The 27419-nt window shown below is 41.5% G+C and overlaps 1 protein-coding gene across 4 annotated transcripts in view; it reads right to left on the bottom strand.

Moving 5' to 3' along the window:
* The window catches only part of LOC119500239 (E3 ubiquitin-protein ligase SH3RF3-like), a 102610-nt gene that overhangs the window by 7991 nt on the left and 67200 nt on the right, over positions 1 to 27419 (bottom strand). For 3 of the 4 annotated variants that reach the window (XM_037789879.1, XM_037789880.1, XM_037789881.1), the window contains exons 4-9: positions 26275 to 26370; positions 16967 to 17275; positions 15609 to 15724; positions 11227 to 11397; positions 6446 to 6705; positions 3328 to 3641 (exon numbers count right to left, since the gene is read on the bottom strand). In XM_037789879.1, coding sequence (XP_037645807.1) covers positions 3328 to 3641; positions 6446 to 6705; positions 11227 to 11397; positions 15609 to 15724; positions 16967 to 17275; positions 26275 to 26370 — 1266 coding nt within the window. The remainder of the gene's footprint in view (positions 1 to 3327; positions 3642 to 6445; positions 6706 to 11226; positions 11398 to 15608; positions 15725 to 16966; positions 17276 to 26274; positions 26371 to 27419) is intronic. The other variant, XM_037789882.1, reaches the window with a different exon arrangement.

The following is a 27419-nucleotide window of genomic DNA, read 5'->3' as shown; positions in this document are numbered from 1 at the left end:
ACTGCTGCTGTTGTTCCAAAGTGAACCACCAGATGGCAGCACACACTCACAGTGGTGAATGTATGCCTTGCTCTGCAGCACATTGGCAAGATGCTGAAACTGAACGGAGCTTGTAGTGTTTTCATTCTTCTTCTTTGTTCCTTTTACATACTGGTGTTTAAATAAACAGCATTTATGCTTGTGTGTGTGACGTTTTCTTTCATTCCAAATTGCACATACAGTAATTAAAAAAACAATCACATTAAGGCAGAATCCAGCGCTGATGGTGAGTTAATTGATAAAGGCAGGTTTTGAACTTAACCTTTCAGAGTAGACATAGGGGTGTTAAGATTGCTCAGGGTTGAGAGGAATGATGCACTGGACGCCCCACCAAGCTAATTACTCAATCATTTACTCATCCATGCTCAAGTCTTTTACATGCTTTGCGGTAGCCTCAAATATGTGTAAGAAAAACATGGATCATGCTAACTCCATATGTTGCTTGATGTAATTGTTATTATCTAACCTCAAAGCTGTAAATACTCTTAAATATTCAGTTAAACATAGCTTTTCAAGACATTTTTAGACTTTTTTCTGGACCTTCTGAAACCCTGCAGGCACTTCTGACAGCCTTTTAGTGTGCAGACTTCTTGGAAACGGTCTACAAACACATCTCAATCTCCAACGTGATATGTGTCTGTAATGCCGGCTGAGCTCTAGACAGTGAGACAGCGTGTCGAACAGAGATTACCCTAACTGGGTCTGCCAGACAGTTATCATAGCTGCTTCATCATTTCCTCTGTGACAAAGACTGACTGTGCGGCCTCATCGCCACCCTGACTTCAAACTTGTTGTTTCTGCTCTGCCGAGCTCAAAGCAACAAAGGTAAGTGCTGTGAACTAAGGTCAGGCTGAACATTTCTTAAAAGGATATTATGAGACTGACAACAGTTTGTGCTAATACTCAGTATCTTTAAATTTGATCTCTTGAGCTACCCTGCCTAAACTGATTCCTCCAGAATCTTAATCTTGTCAGGGCGTAAAAGCTTCCGAAACAGCATTTAAATCATAATTGGATGCAACTACAACCAAATCCATATTGATATATTTATAGACAGCTGAGAAAAAGCATTCAAAAACAAACTAGAATTTTTTTTTTTTTAGGAAAACACATTTTGCACTTGTGATAAGATGGAAGCATTCTTTATCATCAGAATGACAGACAGCACTTTAACTACATTGTTCCAACTTTTATCGGACGTATTCAGGATATGAATAATAAACCTGAATCCGGTTCAAGCCATCTTTGAGTGTGGCGATGTAAACAAGGCCGCTGCCTGCTGTTCCATAGTCAATGAGCTGTTTGTCAGCTAGCCATAGATTAGCTGTCCCAGACAGTGGAGCCAACAGTGAAACAAATGGAGCTGAGACAGATGCGAGCTTGCGCTGCCATCCTTCACTGTCAGCGCAGCCCGATTTAACATCCACAGCTTTACCAGCGCACATCTCACAACATATAGGTTGGCATTCAGCATTTGTGCCAGCTGCCTGGGTGAATGACACTTACTGAGGTAGGAGAGGACTACTGGCACATCGCACATACACACACACAACAGATTTCACGTACACAAAGAAAGCTATGTGAAATCTGGAAGACACAACACCTATTTTTCACCTGATGTGGTGTTGTATGAATGTATGGTTAGTTTTATTTACAGGATGACTAACTTGTGGAATCAAAGGAAGTGGAAGTGGTATTTTTTTCTAGTATGGCTGAGTGGTCTGAAACAAGAGGGATTGTTTAACGGAGATGTGGACTCACACAGACTCAATATTTGTTTTGCCTTATTGAATTCCCTGCTCAAAACAGTTGCCTGACTCTGGATATTCTCACCAATAATGACGGTCAGATTTAGAGCTGAATGAATTACTCGATTAATCAATTAGTCGACTGACAGAAAATTAACCTGCAACTATTGTGATAATTGATTAATCGCTTATATTTTCTAAGCAACAATGCCAAATTCTCCATAGTTTTAGCTTCTGAGTTGTGAGGAGCTGCTGTTTTTCTTTATCTTGTGGTGGTATATCAATACTTTTGGGGTTTTGGAGTGTTGATCAAACAAAATAAGCTATTTGAAGACATCAGGTTGGATATTTTCACTATTTTCTTACATTCTGTAGACTAAATGACTAATTGATTAATTAAGAATAATAAGATTAAACGATGATGAAAAACATTTTTAGTTGCAGCCCTAGTCAGAAAGCTGTGCTATTATTTAATTGAAATTAAACATTAATTAAACGTGTTGAACGAATCAGTATTCAAAGACTTATGTTATGATCAAGAGTTGTGATTTTCATTTTTGGGGAACCCGTTTTCCCAAAATCTTGATGTACTTGGGCGTGTGAAGTTGTATTCAGCTCTTGATTATGCATGTGGTGAAAATAATAGAATAATGTATTGTAGAAGCACGACATCTAATTATTATTCTATTAGAGAAAAAGTGTAACAGTAGTTGCTCTCATTTCTCAAAACACAATAAATCTTTTGTTTGCAAATGTGGTTAATTGAGGCGACTGCTGGTGGAGACATCAGTATCTATTCCCACAGAGGATTATTCACAGTATGACTGCTGAACATTGGTGTAAAATGGCTTAATATCTTAAAGCTGGAGTGCGGGACTTTCACATATCTATCGCAGCCAGGGAAAGCTCTCTGGATTTTGTGCTATACCGGCGTTGTGACGTCTGTGGAAACTTTCCCACGCTGGCACACCTGAAGTGATGCAATTTACGTCAACCAGCCACAGCTAAAGGGGGATGGAAGGGGGGACAGACCATAGCGATGGAGCAGCAGCTAGGAGTATGGTGGAAAATCCTAAGAAGCGTCCAAAAAAAGTTTCTGGAGTAGATGCTACAAATAAAAAAGAAACTTGGCGCTCAGGGGAAGGATTAAAAAAAAGTCAAATAAGAAGAAAGCGAATGATGGAGAGGACAAACACCGATCACCATTGGTGTAACTTTTCCTCGTTGGAAAGCACTGAAAGAAGAGAGGGGACTACGGGCAGACACGAAAGTTGCGTTACTGCTCTTGGACAGGTTAGTATTTGTAAAATATTAGTGCAGTGCCCGTTCAAAATGTGCCCTTATTTGCATAAGATGCTCATAAGGGCTGAGCTCACCTGCAGGCGTACGTCATAAGCATGCGTCAACAGTGTTTGTGTAATTACTCTCAGTGCCAGAGGGGGGATACAAAAGTTCCACAGTCCAGCTTTAAAACAAGCCAATAATAATTGACTCTCAGCTAAAATGTGCTTTTGTAGTTGTTTGTGAGGATGAGGCTCACCTTCTCTGCTTTGGGTGCGAGGACGCCCTGGGAGGGGCCCGGCGATGGCGGCTGCAGGGGACTGCCCAGGTCCCCGTTGAGGAGCACCGCTGACACGTTGGGAGGCGTGAGGCAGGAGAGAGGGGAGGAGAGGGGGAGGAGGGGCCTCGAGGCGGGGGAAGAGAGGGGTGAGGGCCCTAAGCTGGGTCCTGGAGACACCATGGAGTGAGGACGACCCGATTGGCCGGGGCAGCGCGACGGGGAGGAACTCTGAGGACGCAGGGGGGACAGGGCCACTGTGGGGCGCTCTGGGCTTCCAGCAGGAGGACTGTGGACTAAAACAGAGAAAAATGAGAGAAACATTTAATGAGTGCAGTCATCACTAGTCCTGAGAGGCAATGTTTTGGGAGCACTCAATATCTGAGGAGAGATATGGTATCAAAATAATCTGTGTCTTTGGTATGTGGGTCTGGCACTATTATAAACACAAATGCACTTTCAAAGAGGCGATCTCTGGTTTCTGCAAGATGTAGCCACACTATTGGAGGATTTTTACCAACTTTAGATTACAGTAATGTCCAAAAATGTATACAGCGTTATGCAAAATGCAATTACTTGACACACTGTTCTGCTCAAGTCTTAAAGGCTTAAGCATAACAGTGGTAAAGGCTGGTAAAGGCTGCTGGAGTACATCCCCACATGCGTTGAGTGGAAGGCAGAGAAACCAGTCTATCCCAGAGATACAGTTGATGAAAGCAATTATCTATAAATTACTTTAAAAACATGGAGTCTAGAGTCTTCAATTCACCTCATTTGAACATTTGTTTGACAAAAACCCACAAACACAGGCCAATCTTAGAGGATAAGGTACAACATTCAAACCACATCGCTAAAAATGTGAATGCCAGTAACATCCTGTGAATAAGCAGAGGTTAACTCGAGGACCTACTTCTGAACGAACCCCTTGTAGAAATAAAAGAAAAACTGGACGAAATGTCCTGAGTTTTGGAGCACTTTTCTCAGCCTTCAATTTGTATGAGGTCATTTGGTGCTCATGAGGATAAAAGTACGGAGAAATACGCACCCACGTAAGCATAGACGCATGCACATGCACTCGCATAAACACACACACAGGGTTGCTAGCCACCTGCTCTTGTACACTGCAGTACTCAGGCAGAAATCCATAGAGAGGCGCGCTGGTCATGTGATAAAACCACTAAACGCCAGAACTATGCGCATACTTTATTTCGTAATGGAGACCAGATGTGTGTGTGTGTGTGTGTCTGTTTGTGTGTGTGTGAGAGTGAGTGAGGGAGAGAAAAACAGAGGGAGCAAAGGAAAGAGGTGGACGGAGAGAGGCATGAAGCTCTGTCATTACGCCTCCATAAAACAAAAAGCACAGTGATGTCATTCAGCTGTGTGTTCACTTGTGTGTGTGTGTGTGTGTGTGCGTGGGAGTGCACATGTCTGTGTGTGTGTGATATTCTTGGCAGTGTTCTCACAGTGTGTACTCTTCAGCCTCCCAAAAAGAAACGGTCACCATTATTTTCTCAGAGGGAGAAAGAAAACACACAAAGAGAAAGAGAGAAAGGGGTTCTGGAGAGATGAATAGAGCCTGAGTGGAGAACAAGGCTGATATAATCTAGACCTTGTACAGACACAGGTGTGTGTGTGTGTTGGTGAGTGTGTGTGCGTGGCAGGCACAAACAGTACCACTGTGTGAGCAGAGCTCTTATTGACGTCTTTGTGGTGCGTGAAGACTCTATGTGCACAGTTTGTGCATGTCGTAGCGCTGCAATTGTGTTAAGTTATTGTACTGCGAGTTGCAGTATGTTCTTGTAACTGTTCTGCAATAGCGGCTTATGTTCAGTGATGATTCAGTGGGTTCATATAGCGCAGGGGAAAGTAACAGTGAGGATGGGTGCATGATGTTTGCTTCCAACAACAATATCATAGGGATTCATTTCTACAATGTAAAATTGTTCCCAGCATGATGGCTCTGTGGTTACAACTGTCAGCTCACAGCAAGCGTACACCTGCCTCTGGGTTCTCTGCGTGTGTTTTTTTCCCCCAACAGTCAAAAGACATGCAGGTTAGCGCCGTCCTGGGGGCCTATAGCGGTTTGAGACGCTGACAGTATAATTGCAATGCCCACGGTTCGAGTTGCATGTCACCCCTCATCTATCTCCCCTCATTTACTAACACCTCTGTACTGTCTCTGCTATCTTATAAAGGAACATAAAATGCCTGAAATAAATGCATCACAAGGTTAGGTGAATTGTAGGCTCAAAATTTCCTGTAGGTGTGAATGTGTTTGCCTGTGTTTTTAAACCCTTTGATAGGAAATTGATAGATGGAAAAAAGTTAGATGACTATCAATATACATACAATATATTTATATACAACATACATACGATTTATGGTCAAAAATATGCGTCCACATACTTTTGGTCTGGTTTTGGTTTTGGAATGAGATGCTCAACAATCCTGTATGATTTTAATATTCAATGTCCATGTGCTGCATCTGTATGCCACTAACTGGATCTCATCCTACTCATTCATTTGGTTATTCACTGATCAATATTCTATTATTCTGTAATCAGAGCCTAAGCGGATAAAATGCTGCAGGTTCCCAAATGATCTGCACTCTGCTCCTTTAAGCCTGTAGGCTGGTGAGCATCTTATCGCACAGCGTGATATTGCAGAGCATGGCATGAAAAATACCAGAGACAGACACATCTCCATGTGAGTAAATACTTTCTTTTCACTTGCTTAACATTTCTCTGGAGGGATGTAACAAGATTCACTTCTCTGCTAACATGGTGTCGTATTGGGAGATTTTAATGCCGCTGATTCTGTTGCAGAATGTCAGGCTGTTTGTTTTTCACAAGTGTAGCTCAACTTGCGAGTCACTTAGTTCTCAATTATTTCTGTCTTGAGTGCCACTTACTGTGGCATGGTGGGGCTGTGCCATTATGTTAATTCATGATAATCAGTGAACGTGATCGGGATCGATCGATAAACTGTTAAAACAGGAACAAAACTGAAAAACCGATGCTGCTGAATGTTTAATGAATCCAGAGCTCAATGATTAAAACCCATTATGTGCATTTCTAACATTGTGTGTGTTTCTGCTTACCCAGCTGCATTGAGGTGCGTGCCTGGTTAACCGTATGCTGACTGGAGCGCAGGCAGTTCTTCAGCTGGGCGGCGGCAGTTTGCGGAGAGGAGGCGGGACTGGAGACAGAGTTTACTAGTGGGGTGGAGGGACGGGACGAAGAGGGCCCCGGGGACCCTGGGGACGAAGGGTCGGGGGCTTTACTGCACCCACTTCCTCCTCCTCCACCTACTGGGCTGGACAAAGATGAGCTCCGAGAACCACCGACTCCAAACGGAGCCCTGCAGAGGAGAGAGAGGGAGGGATATTGTCTTGTCATTGAATAGTTCAACTGTTTAAAGATGATATATATTTTTTTTGTCTTCGGTGCAGACACTCATGTGCCCATCAGGGTGAAATGCAATAACTTTATTGAACCCCTGACATTTCATTAAGCGCCATCGTCACTCCAAATTGTGAATTTATCCAAAACTTTCGTGCACAACTAAATGTTTGCAACACTAATGACAGCATTGAGCTCAAAGCAAAGCTGTGCCAGAGTACAGCCTCGCATAGCAAGACTGTATACACTCTCAGTCTTTAGTACAAAATATTAATAGCCAGTATTTTGTCCAGAAGGTGCGAACAGCACTATTATCCTCTGTCAAAGTGAGTGATTTCAGTGCTATTATCTGACCGGTGGATCAGCACGACTTAATGTCCCACTGTAACATATATGGAGCTGCAGGCTGCTCAAGTTTCTGTCTGCAGAGTGCTGAATGGCAGAACAGTGAGCTGAACATTATTGACTCGGCGGTATTCACACTCTTATGGCCGCCCATCGACTTCCCGTCACACATATACAGAGTTATGGCTTTCTGTTTGTGTGTGAACTGCATGTGTGTTTGTGTGTATGTACCAATAGAAACAGCAAAGTTATTCACAGATTCTTTGATTTGATGTTCTCTATGGACAACACATGTACTGCTTATTGTGTGTGTTGGGTTTACATGGGCTTGTAAAGGCCCATATTCTACACATATTTACCAGCCGCTGGTATTGTTTTCACCTTGTGAGTCTGTGTGTGTTGTCATGGCAAAATGTGGTCCAGGAGACACCTACTGTAGCGGGGTCTACCACAGAAATTGTTTTGAGTACTTTGCCAGGTGTTTATCCATGGACAGATTTTATCAACGTGCAACCCAGTCGCCAGAAAAAATGTTGGCATTGGACGTTTCTGCAAATCACGGATACGTTGAATGGTGAGGTTTCTGAACCATAAATATAATTCATAAATACATTTCATATCAGCCTCGTATCACACTTGCAGAAACGCAATGTTAGAAAAAAGATCATGGTTTATGTTCAAATAATAATGTAGCAACATAACGTAAAAACCATAACAACTCAACAAAACCACTATAGTTAGGTTTAAGAAAGAACTACATGGTTGGGGTTAAAACTACTACTACTACTACGTTTGTACAGTGAAAATGAAACTGTATGTTGTGAACACGGGACACGAACGAACAGCTGATTGTAACATGACGTATGGGACACAAACAGCGGTTTCCTAGATGAAAGCCTTGTGTTCGTTGGACCCATCTACCTCAACTCCCACCCCCCCGGTGTGTCTCTTTCACTATTTAATCTACATCACTTGCTCTGACTGAATGCAAAAATGTCAACATTCAATGTATCCCTGGTTTGCTGAAACGTACAATGCCAAGGTTTTTTCCTGGCGACTGGGCTGCAATGTGATAGCGTCACAACCGTGCAAGATGCAGTCAAGAAACTCTATAGGTGTGTAGTTGAGATAAAAATGAAGGACAAGTTTGAAGATGTGTGTGGTCCGAGCAAGGGCGCCGGAAGTTGGGGGCAGGAAGTGGGGATGAGGGCATTAGTCCCTCTACTTTATGCACCTGGCTTGATTTGGCGTTGCGACTGGTGTGATCATTCCATCTCCATATGGTCTCTAGTTTTAGTTGCTATCAGTAACTTTTAAGACTTCAAACTACTTTATAAGAGGAGACAATCCTCCTTTACACCAAAACTGCATTCTTGCCAGAGTGGAAAATCCTCATGTGTGCTGTTAAAAATCTCAAATGAATCCAGGATAACTATAATCCAAACACATTCATGAATTCTAATACGGAATCTGCTCAAATCAAATACTGTATGTTTGTATCAATCATGATAATAAATCCCACAACAAATATGTAAATATTCAAACTGCATTTCAAAATGAATGACATGCCTATTTGGCATCCTGAATTGGTCTAACTCCACATTGTATGAGTGTGTGTGTGGGGGCATCTTTGGCAGCCTCTCATTATCATATTGAAAAATTTCTGAGCTGCACTGCAGACAAAGGAGGGGGAGAGGTAAGGAGGGAGAAGGAGAGAGTATGCTCGCGTAAAAATAACAAATTGCCTCTCATTTGATTACTCGCCTGTCCTGCCTCTCTCTGCCTCTCCCTCTCTCTCTCTCAAATTGCATAACTGCAGAATGTGAAGCAGCCATTCATATCCAGTGGAGAGGGACACCTGCTGTTTTTGCTGCCGTTTCATCTCTTTCTCCTCCTCACTCTGTTGCTTTCTCTTACTATCTTCTATTTCAATTTCTTCTCATCTTCCTCTACCCCATTCTACCTTCCTCACCTTTTCTTTCTCCGTTCAGTCTTTTACCCTTTCCCCTCCACTCCTCCTTTCTGTCTAGCCTAAAGTACCATATCTTTCTTTTCATCTTCTCCTCCCTCAGTTATGCCTTTCTATTTTCTTTCTCTTTCTATTATTCTAATTCTCCCTTGCTTTCATTTTCTTCCTCTCTCTCCTTTTCTTTGACTGCATCATGGAGCAGAATACAGATTAGATGAACAGCCACTGCAAATGTTTTCACGCATACACGAATAATGAGGGCAATTAAATTGCCAAATATGATTTCGGCACATCTCATTTTTCTACTTTATTTGGTTTTAACTGCTATGAGTAACAATGTTTAGGATGCCAAAAGCAACGATGATGATGATGATGATGATAATTATGATGATGATGATAATGATCTACACTGAGTATGTAGCCCAACATTAGAAAGATAAAGCCAGTATCAACTGACTGCTGTTTTGTTTGTTACATTGTATTTAAATAAAATTGTAAATATCTCTCGAAAAATCTTTCCTAATGTCTATTATTTTCCGAGTTCTAATTTATATCAGTCGAATCAGTGACGAAGTTCAAATGGTTTCCCATTCTAATACATCCCATAAAATGTGGTGTTGTTTCCTGCTGAAAAAAGTACTGTGTTCAGTTTTCACAGCAGTTTACAGTCCCTTACTGGTAAGTGCTTCTCAGAATATGCTTTCGCTGGTGTAACCAAATCATTTTGCTAGTTTTGGTGCCCAGAGGTGAAATCCTGACAGTGCACAGTGTGGAGCAGAGGCTGAAGGAGGAGGACACAGTATCTTCAGATGGTGCCTCCGCCAACTCAGACCCAAAAACATTGCTTTTTGGGCGTGCCTTTGTGACAAGAGGCAGTGCGAGTACACGGAAACACAAGTACAATTGCACGCCATAACAAGCAGCAAAATTGCACTGCTCAGCCTGACGTGTATTCGGGTTCAGTTGGAGCCAGGAAATTACCATGAAAAATTACAATGCAAATTACGACTGCACTACCACTGCCTTTGTGCGAGGACACAATTAGGGGCCTTAGTCTGATTGTACTCTGCTGCTGGGTTCACATGATCAAACCAAATGAACTGAATGATAAGTGGAAGGTTTGAAATACCAGATGTTTCAAACTGCATGTGAAAAATGACCAGCCTGTTCTCATTTCCAGAGCGTCAAATACCAATGTTTTATCACGGCCGTCGGCATTTAAGGTACACAAGGCACCCTTTATCTGTGGAATGAGACGCACTGGGCTTTCCATTAACTACAATGTAAACTCATCCGCTTTCAACAGTAAAAGCTCAGGAAAAGTGCTGTGGTGACGTAGTTTAAAGAGCAAAAGAGACACACAGGGCGGGCTGGAAGGGAGGTGGATGGGTCCAACAAACCCAAGGCTTTCATCCAGGAGACCGCTGTTTGTGTACCGTGTGTTAAGTTTCACTTTTACTTTAATAATCGGCGTTTCGTTCGTGTCCCGTGTTCACAACATAAAGTAACATTTTCACTGTACAAACGTAGTAATTTTAAGCACAACCATGATGTTTTTTGCTAAACCTAAGTAAGTGTTTTTGTTTAATTCACAACATTGGTAAATGTTAAGTGGACTTGCATTTATACAGCACTTTTTTTAGTCTTCCGACCACTAAAAGCGCTTTACACTACATGTCAGCATTCACACACTGATGGCAGAGGCTGCTAAGGTGCCGACTTTGCCCATCAGGATCTAATCTAAATGCTCATTCACACACCGATGGCTATGCCTTCGGGAGCAATTTGGGGTTAAGTGTCTTGCTCAAGGACACATCGACATGTGACCCAGAGCAGCCGGGGATCGAACCACCGACCATCCGATTGGTGGACAACCTGCTCTACCCTCTGAGACATTAAGCATGTGTTCACTGCGACCGAATGAGGTAACTAAAATTACATTACAGTACATTACAATTACCGCAGGTAGGGATTGGTTATGCAGAGGAACACTTTGACAGCCCATGCGATTGATGTTCCTTTTCCATCTTGGGCAAAGGGTGTGAGATACTGTACACCACCAATATGACTTGCTTTTATCTGGATGCTGCAGGAATGACATAGTTCCTTGGAAGCTGTACGACCACAATACCCTCCACCCTCCCCATGAAGCCTGAGCTCACTGACCTGGACACAGGGGTGACATAGTTTCCAGGGAAAACACCAGAGGCAGCGGTTCTCAGCGAGGTGCCTTTGAACCACCCGTCTTGACACTTCTCTGTCACCCGATACATCTCCCCTTTCCTAAGTTCAAGCTCGTCAGCCTTCTGGGGCTTGTAGGCGTATAAAGCCAGATATCTGTGGAACAAAAGGCAACAGACAAAATGTAAAAGTGAGTCAAATTATAAAATCATTAGAAGTCAGCAGGAAAACTCGAGAAACTGTTCACCAAACACCAATTATCTCCCATGTGGATTATCCCTAATATGTATTATGCAAAGTAAAAACAAAGCCATTACAAATGCAAATAAATGAATGAATAAACAGATGAATGAACATGTGCAAATCAATCCTTTAAAAAACAAGTCGAAATTTCTGTCAGTGTGTTCGGAAGGGAGGAGAGACCAAATTGCAATGCTCTGTTACTTGAATCAAAGGGCAAATAACTGAAGATGAACAAGAAAATGACTCAAGAATATTCATGACACTTTCCTTTTTTAGTCCTCAGAAACAACTTTAAATCATCTTATGGGATTTCAAGATTTTTCCACCATTTATTTTTTAACAGAATGAATAATATGACTCCTCAGAAGTGCATATTTTAAATATCTTATTTTTAGTTGTTTAACTGAGATGTACAGTGCAGAGGACAAAAGGATAAGAGCCTGCACAATAGGACAATAGATCTTAGAGATATTAAGACAAGCTTGTTTGAGTAAATCAGGTGGAACAGTAGACTTAATAAACCATTCTTCTTAAAGGCTCTCCACCGTTTTATCTTAACAACTACACTGAATTCACTTACACAGAGGGTTGTACTGCTGATAACCATTAATAGGACAGTTCCAAATATAGTTGAGATAAAGTTTCTTAGGCAAAAATACAAAACATAGCAATTTGTTTACCTTTATCTACCAGGTAAATCTGAGAATATGCCTCTTTTACAGTAATGACCTGGTATTTATGAACAAGAATGAGGCCTAAGAAAGGACATCCTTTAATATGTTCTACTAAAACTGCAATCTTTATTCATATCTTGACTGACCAATTCCCCAAAAATGTATATAAATTCATACTGGCATATTAAAGGTCCAGTGAGTAGGATCGGGCACTATCTAGCGGTGAGAAGATTGCAACCACCTGAAGCCTCTCCCGTGTGCCAAGCGTGTTGGAGAGCTACGGTGGCCGACGCAAAAAACACAAATGGCCTTCTCTATAGCCATCCGGAGCAGAGCCAGTGCGTAAAGTGTGTGTGTACGTGGAAAGTGAGTGGTGAAGCAAGAGAGAGAGAGCGGTGGCAACGGGTAACATTAGAAAGAAAGCAGAAAAAGTTGAAAGTGTTTGGTTTGTCCGTTCTAGGCTACTGTAGAGACATGGCGGTGCACATCTGCGACTCTGCGAAGAGGACCTGCTCCCTATGTAGATATAAACGGCTCATTCTAAGGTAACGAAAACACATTACCTGGTGATTATACACTAAAGGAAACATACTTATTAATTTTATATTCCATTTCTGCCAATAGATCCCCCTAACTGTTACACACTGGCCCTTTATCCAGAATCACAGGCTTTTGGGGATATATTTTATTGCAGTAAACTGTGAACCATAACACATGAACTATTACAAAAATCATTGTATAAAAAGAAGAAGAAAAAAAGATCAGAATCAGAAGAGGCTGACTCATATCAAATCCAAGATGTATGACTGCTTTAATGTTGCAGTGTAGTCTGGGATTTATTAAATTCTCCAGGAGAATTCAAGTCATTTCTCTTTGAGGTCGTAATCTGACCACCAGTGGCTGACTGAATGGTTTCTCCCTTCCCAAATGGTATGCTATCCCGTGAATGGGTAATCAATATGTCTGTGTTTACCTGCCTACTAACAGGTAAGCTGATAAATGTAGTACTTAACATCTTTCTATGTGTGACTGTGTTCATGTGTCGAGTATTGTGTATTGCATCTGCGTTAACATATAAATAAGTTTCTGGTCCCGTCGCTGGGAGACATCCGTAGTATGTAGTGCCAGACTCCGACAGAAGACGATAAGACCACAGAGTAAACAAGCCCTATATGCGCTGCCTCCCCGTTGCCATGGTAACAGATGTGGGGACCGTCTCCCGTCTCCCCATGGCAACAGGAATAGTTGCCAGGTCAAGATGGAAACGTCCGACCTCATCAGAAGAACAAACCTACTCCGGACGTATGTGTGTGCGTGTGTATTAAGTGTATGTGTGTGTGAGAACCTGTGTGTGTATGTGTGTGTGTGTGTACCTAGCGCTACTTGGAAGGTGATATCATTAAAGGTGACAATGTTGCTGTATTTGACTCACATCCACACATACACACAATGGCACCTTACCTAAATTATAAACCTAATTCTAACCTTGGAATAAGTAATTAGTGAAAAATGTCCTCATTTTCCAAAATAGCCAAAAATGCCCTCTCAAGGTCTAAAACTCAAAGTGGTCCGCTCAAAGATAGAAGTACAGGAGCACAAACACACACTCACCTTGAAGATACCCGTGTCTTCCTGGCAGTAACCTGGTAGATTAATTACGAGGTAAATTATAGAACAGTCTTGCTCAGCGTTGGCGCCTCACCAGCCATCTGGATGTGACTAGTGAGGTTACATTTCCACAAGAACTTAATTGTGTTTGTGAGTGTGTGTCAGGTGGGTTTTCACTCTAAATCCATTTAAGAAATGATAAACCTGTGAGGTAATTTAAATCAATAGCAAAGCTTCCATTTGCAGCCTACAATATGTAAGCTTACTTTGTTTGTCTTGACTACTCATACTGAGTCATATTACCCATCTATTGTAATATTTGTATGTAGTGTCAGAATGTTTTGGCAAATTTGGACATTAAAAAAATTATTCCTGCCGGAGTTCAATGGAAGCCCAGGGGGTTTAAGATACTGATCATTTAATCACAACATCCGCAGGTTTTTTGCATTTCATCCCCATCTCTCTCTCCCCTCATTTTCTGAACTGTCTGTCCACTATCAAATAAAGCAAAACAATCCATAAAAAGCTGAAACATGAAAGCTGCACATATTCTGAACTAAATATATATCCAACTAAGCACCTTAGAAATATTGGTGTCATCTTCAATCCAGCCTTATAATTTGAAACGCAAATTAACTCTCTTGTGAAAGGTTGCTTTTCCCAACTGATAAATACAGCTAAACTCAAACCGTTTCTCTCATTTAATGACCTGAAGATTGTCACAAATGCCTTAAATTTCTCTCAGCTGGATTGCTGCGATGCTCTTTATTTGGGAATCAGCCGCTCATCCTTAACTCGCCTGCAGCTGGAGCATAATGCTGCTGCGAGACAGCTAACCGGTACTTGGAAGAGAGACAGCATCACACCTGTACTGGCATCTCTGCATTGGCTGCTAGTCAAATGCAGGACTGAGTTTAAGGTTCTATTATTTGTTTTTAAAGCTTTACATGGCCTGACGACCCAGTACATCTCTGAGCTTCTCTGCTCTCTTTCCAACCCCAGATCTCTCACATCCTCAGACCAGCTGCTCCTGGCTGTCCCTCGATCAAGGCCAAGGAGTAAGGGCGATCATGCGTACGCAGTAGCCGCCCCAAAGCTTTGGAGCAGTTTACCATTTTCAATTAAGTGTTCCCCCTCTGTAGACACTTTTAAGATTAAACTCAAGACTTACATGTTTTCTCTGGCCTTTCACTGCCCGTAAGGTTTTGTTTGACTTAACAGTACTGTGTCTTATATTCTCCACCTGCTCCTTTACTTATTTGTGTATGGGATAGTTTGTTTATGTTATCTCTATCTCTTTTGCTGTTACCATGTTTGCGATGTGTTATTTTATTGTACAGCACTTTGGTCAACTCTGGTTGTTTTTAAATGTGCTTTGGAAATAAATTAACTTGAAACTTATTGTTCATTGTTGAGGAAAATGGTGATAACAATAAGTGTTGAACGTTGTTTCCCAATGCTCATCTCTATGAAAACACATAGTGTATAACAGTCTGTACAATAAAATGCATAGTGTGAGCGAGGGTGGTTCTGTTGAAAGCCTTGTTACGAAACACTGATGTAAGCATCACACAACTGAAGTGTGTGACTGTATTTTTTCCTTTCTGAGGGGGATTTGATCCTTGACCAGTGGAGGAGTGAATGTGGTTGCAGAGGTGGTGGAACATGGCCAATAACTCCGGGCACAAAAGAGGAAATATTTTTAACGTTGCCAGGAGGTGGGATGTGAAACCATGCTTGGATCTCAGGCACATATCCACTCTGTTGGAAGGAAGGAAGGAGGGACTAAAAAACCTGGTCGTCGCAAGTGGGTGAGCAGACAGCACCCTGAGGTGTACTCACATGTTGAGTGGCAGCTGCACCTTGGCATGGGCCAGCAGCTCAGAGGTTATGGATGCCACTTTGGGGGGCACCAGTACCCCTGCCGAGGAGGGAGAGGGACCCGGGTGAGATGCATCCTACGGACACACAGAAACATGCACACATACAGATCGAGCGGTTTCCATTTAAAATAAAACATTACTTGCAATATGCGCCAGCAGCATTTCCAGCTTTTCAGTATGCACCCTGGGTATTGTTCAAAAACACATTTAACCCAGGTGTGAATGCAACCAGAGGCAATAAATGTAAAAGCAATGTGTCTCCAGTCTACAGCTATCAAAAAGAGAGATGTTAGTCACATGGAACTGTCAGAGTAAGTGATTGGGGAATAAGTTAATAACATCTCTAGTGAAGAGGAGTAACCAAAGTGAATTCCAGCTCACGAAATGTACGTGCGTGTGTACTGCAGTGTATAAGTATGCTAATAGCCCGAACAAGAAATATGCTGGGCTGATATATTGGCTAATATTCGTTTATTGCAGATCATCTGTAACAGCGTATATTGGCTGGTGGGTAACAAGAAATTGCAGGACATGTTGGAGGTAGTTTACAAACAACGATTACATTTGTTACACTACCTGTTTTAGACTCTAAAATACTGATCCAATATTAGTGGGGCTATGAACGATAGAAATAGAGTTATTTTTAGTACTATCAATACTTTTTTACTGTAACTGCTGGCCTGTTTTATATGTTATATTTGATTTCAATTTAATTTAAATTGTTCTCATTGAGTTAAAAAGCATTTTTACAACATGCCAACATGTTAGGTTGACCCATTCTACAACAAATAAGCAATATGTAAATGCATCATTATCAAAATAACAGAAGTGGATGACACTGGATTAATAGGTCAATGTGAACCCAATTTATTCTATGCATACTAGGGGAGGAAAGTAATTAAGTACATTTATTCATATTCTACATTTTAATACAGATTTGAGTATTTTCATAATCTGCTTTTCAGATTAAGAATGAACACAGGAAAGGTATGACCAGCTTATAACATATGATAAATTGTTAAAGATTCGACAACCAAACATTAAATAAAATAGTTAAAATCAGCTCCATCTCCACTAACCAATGTTAAAATGTTGCTTAGCAATAATAACCAAATAATGTAATTACAATAGAAGCCACCCTTCATAACAAGTACTGTAATACGTCTGTACTTTGACTTACAGTAAGTAAAAGTTTGAATGCAGAACATTTACTTGTAAGTACTTTTACACTGAAGTATCTCTTTTTTAGGATCTAATTACCACCATTGCTACATATTTCAAAGATTACAGTGTGTATGTATGTGTTTATGTGTGTACCTGGATGCGTGCAGCAGCTCTGGGGTCAGAGGAGCTGATGAGGACCGGGTGGGAGATCTCCATACTGTGTCTGTTGTTGAGCTGGGCGGCCCTCTGGCTGACAGACAGCGCCGAGAACGAATGCCTCTTCTTGGCGTTTTTCTTCCCTTCGCCTCTTCGATGGCCAGAGCCGTTTCCATTGGACGGGGAAGCGCTGGGGGAGGGACCAGGAGTACAGGGGTCCAACGGAGCCGGCTCGGAGCTCGGACCTGGAACGTTAGTCGACGTGGGCTTGTCGATCTCCATCAACTGCTTGGCTGTTTCGTTTAACTGAGAGGAGAAGAGGAGGAGAAGCAGGTGGTTGACAGATCAAAAGAAGGAAGGAGAGCAGAGGACAAGAGAGAAGAGAGGAGAAGTTCAGGTGTTAGATTTCAGTCCTCTGTGGTTCACATCAGCTCACACAAGAAGTGTGTTTGTGTGGCCTTTCCTCACTTGTTCTTGTTGGCAGCTTTTCAAAAACCAGCAGCATAACAATCATCACTTACAACAGCTGGTCCAGTGAGACTCCCTTTGTGTAACACACACTCTCATTGTCTGTCTGTCAAACACACACACACATACTCCCACACAGAACATAACCCAAACGTGAGCATCCCTTTCACTTGCCAGGATTGTTCTTTCTCTCATCACTTTGGTTTCATTTCACTTCATTCTGTAAAATCTGTTTCAGTTATTTATCTAAGATATGACATAATTCCAAGTTAACTTTTTTTTTTCATAATCAGGACAGAGTAGTGGTTGATGGTTCTGTGTTTGTTTCTCTGTAAGACTTTCAAAAGACACTCAAAATCAACTCAATTTTATGCCAAATGTAATCACCAAATCCCTAAATTAACAATTCAATGAATCCAAAACATCCCTGACACACACACACACACACACACATACACACACTCCTCAAAGCTTTCTTTTTCCAGTTCTTTTCAGTTCCACGATGCTTTCAGGAATAATAATAATAATATTAATTCCCCGCATCCATTGAGAAATTTGTGGTGTCCCCCGTCTCGGACTGCAAGGAACCTCAGTGTGACACTGGACGCTCCTTTGCACCGCTTACTGGCTCCTGGCTGCTTGAATCCAATTCAAGACACTGGTACATGTCTAAGTACCGTGCTGTGAATGGCTCAGGCCCATTCTACATCTGGGACATGGTCAAGCCATACCCCTCAGCCCATCCACTACACTCTGCTACTGCCAATCGGCTTGCTGCTCTCTCACTGCGAAGGGGGCTCGGCTACCACTCTGCAAAGTCATGACTGTTTGCTGTCCAAACTCCCTACTGACATCAGGACAGCAGAAACTCTACACATCTTAAGTCGCTTTAGATGAAAGCGTCATCTACAGCAAACTTAACATCCATTTTTGCACTTTCATTTTGTCGATTGCAATGTTTCAGATTTCTGTAAGCTTAGTATATGGATGGATTTGTGAATGACTGAACATCTACGCACAGACAATGACGCACAATTTAAAACAGAATGACTGAGAGCTTATGGAGCGAGCAACATGATGAGGATTTGTGCAATACACTGCACATCCCGCTGAAGTAATGGGCGGGTGACTTGAAGATCCGTCATCTTACCCTTTTCTAATGAGGACCACAATGGATAATAAGCTTTCAGCTTTATTGCGTTTTTATAAACAATTCTAATTGCATGTCAGGAGTGATTTTATATTAGTATTAACAAATAAATGTGAGAAGTAAACAAACATTCCTTCTAGCACAGAGTACACAATTAGCTGTATTTATCGACTGGTCTGGTCACAGCTCTGGGTTTTAATAATGTGGTGGATGTTTTTTTTTTTTTTAAGAAACTGCTGATGTATAAATACCTGGTTTAAAGTACCACAGTGCACTCTGTCACTGCATGTTTCTGGCTGTTTTTAATGAGAAGTGCAAAGTTTGTCAGGCCCTAACAAAGCTTTGCTGATCAGCGCAAGTACCTCTTGCCATTTAGAGTTTCGGTGGGCAATTAGTTGAAGATTTTAATAGAAGTGGAAGCAGAAAATGTACCAGTTTGTTATGATTTTGAGTAAAAAAAAAAAGGAAAAGAAAGGTAGTCAGTCATTTAGTCAGTCTCTTTTTGTGTTCCCCAGGATTCATATTTTTAGGGCTGTCCTCGACCAAAGAAATTATTAGTCAACTAAAACTCAAAATATTTTGTCGACTAATTGATTCGTTGATTTAATCGTCAGATCTGTAAAACTGAGTTTCTCCACAAAGTATCACACAAAAGCGCAACTTTATTTATTTCACAAGTTTCTTGGAAATAAGTCATTCAGCATGAAAAAAACATAAAAAATGACTAATCGACAAAAGAAATCTTAGTCACTCAAAGGCCAAAATTACAGATTAGTCGACTAATCGACTAAGAGGGGGCAGCCCTAATCATTTTACTTATCAAATCTAGTATTGATGCAGTCTGATAGGAGTGAGTCCTCTAATCTATGAGCACCATCATCTGAAATGTGTCTAGTGTCTGGCATATTGTATAGAGGGTGAGGGGACCTCTGTGAAGCTCATTTGTGATCTGTGACACTGAAGGTCAGCTCATTTCTCACCACCTGCAACAAGAAATGTATTACTAGTGTAGTCGAGGTCAGTTCTATTACTGCTACTAGCTGTCATACACACTGTGATTCCATGTGTCATTTTAGCTATATCTAAAGCTGACACTTGTTTGGCATGAGTAGCATGAACAAAGTTGTGGAAACATGAGGATGGATGTTCCATACACAGTTAAGCAGCATGTTGCAATATTTCATAAATGCCGAAAGAGCCCATACATGAGCTATCATGATACTGTGCCAAAGTGTTTTCTACCCCGTGGCTGTAAGCACATCTTGGTTGTAAATGGGAAAACAGTTGGTGTGTTTGACAATTATAGAGCTTCGTGGTAGTTTAGGTAGGCACAGAAGCAGGCTGCCGCTCATTAATTCTGCTCACTCCAACACTCACACTGGTTCTCCCGAACTACCTGCTGCTTGCAATTTAACTCCCTCCACTTACCCTGCCTCATTCAGCAGTGCCATTTGGTGTGCTTCCAAGATTTCTTTTCTTTTATGTGCTAATGTTCATCCATGTTGTTTATCTCATGCTCTGCTGAGAGGTTTGTGAGCTCAGTAATAGTTTGTGTAAAGTTGCTCAGATTTTTGAGTGAAGACGCCATATTGAAATTAATAGTTAAAAGAAATAGTTAAAAGCTTGACATGAGTGTTTTAACTTAAGTGATATTATGGCTGAGGCCAACTTTTATGACAGACATTATATGCAAATATAAAACATTAAGTGGTAAAATCCTGCAATGTGTTACAGAGATGCTATATATACACAACATGAAAATGAGCCTACTTCTCACTTAATTACCTCAGTAAGCATTGTAAACATGAGTTTATGGTCTCAATTGCCAGTTTCAAGTCTTCTTCAATACAGCATGATGTTCATTTAGTGAATTATGGTCCCATTTAGAACCAAATAGACCATAAAGCAGGGTATGGTATAGGGCGTGTCTACTTTGTGATTGACAGGTCACTACCACGGCGTTGTCCGGTCTGGTCACTGTTTATGTTTTCGTTTTAAGAACTTTAACCCTTTCACAGTGTGTTTTCAGTTCATAAAAGTTAATTATAACCTTTTTGTCTTATAAAATGTCTTATTCAGTGTTTCGGTTGTACTTAGCTCCACCCTCTTGTGTCACTTCTGGTTGCAAATAGGCAAGATGGCAACGGCCAAAATGACGAACTCGAGGCTTCAAAACGTCAGTCTGCAAACCAATGGGTGACGTCACGATGACTATGTCCACCTCTTATATACAGTCTATGCACTGTGCGCAGTGTTCAACACTTCTACAGAGTAAAAGCAAACGTGAAGCAAATATTATACCTGCTGTACATGTGTTTAATGACCGTTCATTCTTGGTGTAATCTCGGTGAGATCTTAAAGGGCATGGTCTCCAAGATATCGTGGGTCATTGAACTTGGTCTTTTGAATAGGCATGCACACACACCAATGTGAAAACAGGGACACATAAACTGACACGCTAACAGACAACATCTTCAGCTTCAGCCCTCTAACAAATTTACATCGCAATCATGTCTGCTTAGCGTAACCTCAAAGTCCCGAAAAGTCCCTGGAGACAAAGTCGAGCATTTCTGTGTGTGTGTGTGTGTGTGTGTGTGTGTGCGTGTGTGTGTGTGTGTGTGTGTGTGTGTGTGTGTGTGTGCGTGTGTGTGTGTGTGTGTGTGTGTGTGTGTGTGTGCGTGTGTGTGTGTGTGTGCGTGTGTGTGCGAGAGAGAGAGAGAGTGTACAGGACCGACCCGTCCGGGCTCAGTGTTGGTGATGTTTCATTTCCATATTAATAGATATGCTAATCAAAGCCAAATCATATGCTAATAAGCATGATGGATTGATGCTGCAGATACAACTCAGTTTGCTCTCATGAGACGGACTGGAGGACACACACACACACACACACACGCACACGCACACGCACACACAGAAGGTCAGCGAGGCAACACACTCGAAAGCATACTATATTGCAACCAATAAAGTAACTTTTATCCATGCATACAAGTTTATGCTTCCACATACGTCCAGCAGTTGCCACTCACACACACACAATCACACCAATGACTGCTTTGTCAGTTTCTCTTTAACTACCACTGCTATAGTGCCCGGTCATGCTGCAGTAAAAGAGATAAGGGAGTATGTGTGTGTGTGTGTGTGTGTGTGTGTGTGTGTGTAAGAGAGAGAGAGAGAGAGAGAGAGAGAGAGAGAGAGAGAGAGAGAGAGAGAGAGAGAGAGAGAGAGAGAGAGAGAGAGAGATGTTGTTGATATAGACGATTCTTCACTTGGTGCTTTTGGCTGAATGAAATCTCCAAGGTCATCTATTATTATGTGTTGAGCTAACTGCACTCTCTGTATTCTGTGTCTTTTGGAGGGTGGGCGCTCTCTCCAGGTAATACTGAGACTCGAGTTGATATCTGCACTGCGAAAAGGGTAAGCCAGCAGGATACATGCATGCTCATGCACACACACACACACACACACCCAGTGGCAGGTGTGTGCCAACTCTCTCCTGCTGCAGAGACAGCAGGATGCATAAAGTGAAATAGGGAGAAAAAAAAAGAAAAAAGAAAGAGACAGAGGTGTCCTTGACATGGGTTATAATGTTTGACCCTAATTCATGCTAAACCTGTCCACCTGTTCTCCCATTTGCATGAATCAACCTCAGATGTGCCCAAACCCATCCACACTCAATTCTAACTCATCTAAGCTGACATCACATCCACCTGAATGCACAACAGCGCTCTTATACTTATACAACACAGTCAAACCCACTCAGCACACCCACCCAAAGTCTGGTATTGTATATTTATAACAACATAAATCCACTCCAGGTGCATATGAACTCAACAAACCAACCAAACATTTTCCTCATCGAGATACAAATACTCACACCCACCAGAAACCCAAAGGGAACCAACTCCAAGCACACCCACATCCATTAAATCCACCCACAACTAAACTCACATTCAATAACTCATTGTTTGCAGTCAGAAACTGTTATTAATTTATGGCAGTTTCATATTTTTTTTTCTATATGTACAATAAAGATAACCAAGAGAAAATAGAGACATGATGATGCCAAACTCTTGCCTCAGTCTGCCCAGCCCGGTCTCATTCCCAGGTCGTAAAATACCAATGCTGTGTCACATCCCTCAGCGTCTGATAGGGATGCACAAGTCGCCCTTTAGCGTCAATATGAGACGCACCAGGCTTCAACTAACTCCAATATAAACCCATCCGAGACAAAATGCTCCGGCCATCCGTTCACTCCGTCTGCATAGGGAGTTTGGAGTGGATGGATGGGTCAAGTAAATGCAGGCCTTTCACCACTGAGTGTACCGTGTGAAACCAAAACTCAACGCTGTGCTACTTGTGTAACATACTTACATGTAGAGCTGCAACGATTACTCAATTAATCAATTAGTTTTGAACTATTAAATTAATTGCAAACTATTTTGATGATCGATTAACTGATTTGAGTAATTTTTTAAGAACAAAATTCAAAAATGTCTGATTCCAGCTTCTTAAATGTGAATATTTTCTGGCTTCTTTACTCCTCTATGACAGTTAACTGAATATATTTGAGTCAACAATGAAATAATTGTTGCAGCCCTACTTACATGTACTTAAGTCATGTACGTACTACGTAACGTACTTAACTTAAGTACATAACTTAAATTACGTAACAAACCCAAACCACAATCTTTTCCAAAACCTAATCAAATAGATTTGTTGCTTAAACCCAGTGGGGTCCTGACCAAGCGTCCGTGTGTGATGAGTTGAGAATGAGAACAGGTTATGTCTGTTTGTGTTAACCCGACATTCAAACTGCATTTGAGATTTTTCTTTTGTCCAATTTTGGAAAAGTAAATGGAAAAATTAAACTTTTTGTAAATAAATGTGTTTGTATTCAATAAAGAAGGTTATCTAATTAATTCATTATTTTGGCAATAGTATCAGAACTCAGGTATTGTATCTGTATGAAAAAGTTAGACCAGCTCTGCATGCTTTGAGTGTTTTATCATATTTCTTAGAGCATAGCCCTGACTAAGGTGTTCAGACTGACATTGTGACTGACAGCATTGTGTCAAATACCGGCGCCTTTCACTTCAATGAGACCCCTGCGTCGGCACAGCAGGAGTCCCGATGCAGAGGGCTCCAAAAAAAAATAACATCACACGCAAAGAAGTTGAACTTGGTGCAACTTTTGCCACAACTCAGTGCAACCTCAACCAGCAATAGAAGGTGTTTTTATGGCAGATTTCTTTGTAATGTTAAGTGCAAAAATTGTACTTTTTACTTCCTGATCACCAAGACCATGATGTCACTGTAATAACTTCTCAGAGATGTGAAATCTTCTTCATAGTATAATAAACCGCTGTGCAGTGTTTTTTGCCTCTATATAAGACTTCACACTCACATGCATTTATCAAACTAGACATCTTGGTTTGTATTCTATCCTCTACTACCTTTAGCAACATGCACCCACCAACAGAGCCCCTTGCATCTTTTAACCCAGCACTATATTCAGTATGGTGCGCTACGGAGACACCCAGTAGCACCCGCTCAAATTTAATGACTGCCAATAACTTCACACATGCAATTTCAACAATTTCGGTGGCATCCCTATCATCTGCAAACCCCTCATCACCAATCTGTGTATCAAGATATTAACCCAAGCAGTCTGCATTCAACAGACAACAGCTAGAAGAGGTACTTTATATCCTCTGAGCACACACACACACACACCACACATACACAGATCAGCAGAAGTCCAGCTGGGCCCTCCTCATTAAGCTCCCACTGCACACACACACACACATACACACACACTCGACATGCCCCTGTACCCCCGCTGTGTCAGAGTGATGGAGAGCTCTAAATTATTGATGCATCTCTATCTAATGGCAACCCCTGTGTGTCTGTGTGTGTTTGTCCCGGCTTCTCTCGGCCTACGGCTTAATCACCATCACCTAAGAGAGTCGTTTGGTCAAACAGCTAATTTCAGGGATGTGATTGGGTAGCCAAGAGTTCAAGCCTGCGCAGGCTGCAAACCCAGAGAGAAAGAGTGTGTTTTGAGAGGGCATTATGATTATAGGATGGCAAAGCAGAAAAGAAAAGCTTCATAGATGAGCAGAACAGTGATTTTCTATGTATATTTGTACGGATGCGGATATCAAAAGCAATATGTTTGCAGCATGAAGGAGGAGTCATCTCATTAGTCTCTCTCTCTCTGTCTCTCTCTAAGCTCTACGTTAATGGATTTCTCCAAGATACACTACATGAATACACAATGCACTACACATGTACCTTATGAGTCTTATTGTCTTGACAATACATCCCAGTTTGAGTGAACCTCCTGTCGGTTTTGAAGGTTTTTATCATTTGTTTTTCGACAAGGCCACGAGAGAATCGGCGTATTCACAAATTTGTGGTGATGGAAAGAGAAGAGAAGCCTGAACAACGGCGAGAAAGAAGGAAACGTACAGCCTTCCACTTTCTTTTTGCCACGGCTTAAAAGCCTTAAATGCGATGCAGAGCAAATTGTGCCTGCTTTTTTTTCAGTTGCACGAGGATTAAAGTAAACTATATTTCACCCTTGACAGGCATGACACTATGAAAGACAGTAAAATGTTTGGGGTCTTGAGGGTTTTATCCTTTTACTGAGAGGAAATCTCTTAAAGAAAACTCCACCTCTGTTGACTTTCAAACAGCATAGATAATGCAATTTATATTTCTGGGGCAACTTGAATGTTTTGGTTGTGCATCCCTACAGAAACAGATAATATCACATCCTGATACGGAAACACGCTGTATGCAGATTACCATATATTTGACAGAGAATAATGAACTGCTATTGCAATGTCTTACACTGTGTGTTTACCCTTTCATATCAAAGCCAGACAGAGTCCGACCTCTGCTCAATCCAGGTCAGTTGGAGGGTTTTAAAAGCTGGTTGGATAGCACAGAGTACTCACCGGTCTGGTTGGTCTTACATGTAGTACTTGTGCAGACACTGAAGGACTTAAGCACATTGCTATCCATCTAAAATGATCCGGTCATTATAATCATCTCCTCTGTTACATCCTGACTTCAGAATGAAGCTCAATTTGTCACTCTTCTCAGCGCAGGTGGCATAAAGGCTATTACCAGCAAAACATAAATAATACATCACTAGTTACCATTGCCAATGAATTTAGACAAGTGCTATGCTTTCTCAGGAGCAGTACTTTTGGTAGTAACGTGTAAAACTGGCTCAGAATACCATTTAGTTCAAGTATATTTGAAACCAGGGAGCATTAATTTAATATTTGGCCATTAGGATATTACATGTTTTATACATACTTTTTGGATTAATTGGATCTTCTCTAAAAAATTTAAATAAACCAGCTTTCACTTGTGAATGACGAGGAAACCAAACCGCACTGATATCCCAAGTTTTTGTCATAATGGATATCATCAAAGTACTTGGAATGTTTCTACCGATAGAAACACAACATTTACGTTATTTCCTGTCAGAGCAGACAGGATATACTTTCACCAAGAGAAAGAAAATATCTACTTCTCTCAAAAGTAGCGGCATGATAAACAACAACACTGTAATACAGCTGTTCTGCTGCAACATCGCTGTTGCTTTTACAGCTATTTCTGTAATAATGTGAGTGTTTTGTGTGTATCTGTGTAATGTCTGTGGGTTTACCTCCACATATAGAATGGGGAAGATGCCAATCTTGTCTCCCAGCATGCCTTCTGCCCAGTTCTCGTCCACTCGCCTGATTACAGTCAGTACCTCATCCTGGAGAGAGAGGAAATGAGTGAGACTACACATAATGTAGCTACACCACGTGTGTCCAAATAATAGCTATTTAGTTATTTTGGTATCACTGTGTGATTTAAAAAAATAATAATAATAAGGAAAGGATAAAATAACAAAACAAAGAAATGTGTTTTCCCCAGCTAAAAAAACTCAAGCTATTGATCAGAAACTGGCCAAAACAAAGCATCTCAAACGCTCAGGGAGTGGATGTTTGGGATCCAAGATCAATGTAAACCCAAATGCTCAAAGTAATTAAATAGATTAAGAAGTGTAAACTTAAATAATGATAAAAAAATCAACTAACTTAAAGGGACTGTTTGTAACTTCTTATACGTATAAATTCTCGCATATGCGCGCTCACGTGTGGCTTCGCTGTTCAGACAAGACTCCAACACAAACTACACGGAAGCACCAAAACCGCAAAGTTATATCTAATGAAGCCCGTCTCGCAAAACAGTGTTGGTCGCGGTAGGAGGACGCAGGGGAGACCGTAGCTTTGGTCTCCAGGACCAGTCTCTGCTGTACTCTGCTCCTCTGCCTGTTTGCCTTCACTCAGCTTGCTCCACCTCACGTGCATGCGCGCACTCTTCACACTGCAGAAGAGTTAGTTTAGCTCTGAGAATATCTAGTGAATGTACAGTGGACGTTTGTGCAGAAATAAATGCTGCAGCTCCTCCAGACCAGCAGAGGTTTCCCGTGTCTTGTGAAGTGACGGGGCTCCGCAGCGAGAAACGTTATCGTCTCCGACCAGGTGCCGGTGTCTCCCTCCGGCCGCGGTCGGGAGGCTGAAGCAGTAAAAGCCAACACTAGGATCAGCAGTGATTCATGGAGAGACCTTCGTCTGGTCAGCTAACATTACTGCCAAGCAGCTGAAATATAGAGTGATATTGTGGTTTTAGCTGACGTGTGTCGCCTCACTGTTTTGAGCGATGCTCGTTCATGTCTATTTAGAGCGAGCAAGCGCGAGCCCGACGCTGACTTTCGTTGACTTAACGGCCACAGGTGTCGCTGTTAACAAGCATTTCTGA

Source organism: Sebastes umbrosus, chromosome 13, assembly GCF_015220745.1.
Source record: "Sebastes umbrosus isolate fSebUmb1 chromosome 13, fSebUmb1.pri, whole genome shotgun sequence".
Taxonomy (NCBI): Eukaryota; Metazoa; Chordata; class Actinopteri; order Perciformes; family Sebastidae; genus Sebastes; species Sebastes umbrosus.
The sequence above is the reverse complement of the archived record's forward strand: the minus strand, read 5'-3'. Positions and strand labels throughout refer to the sequence as shown.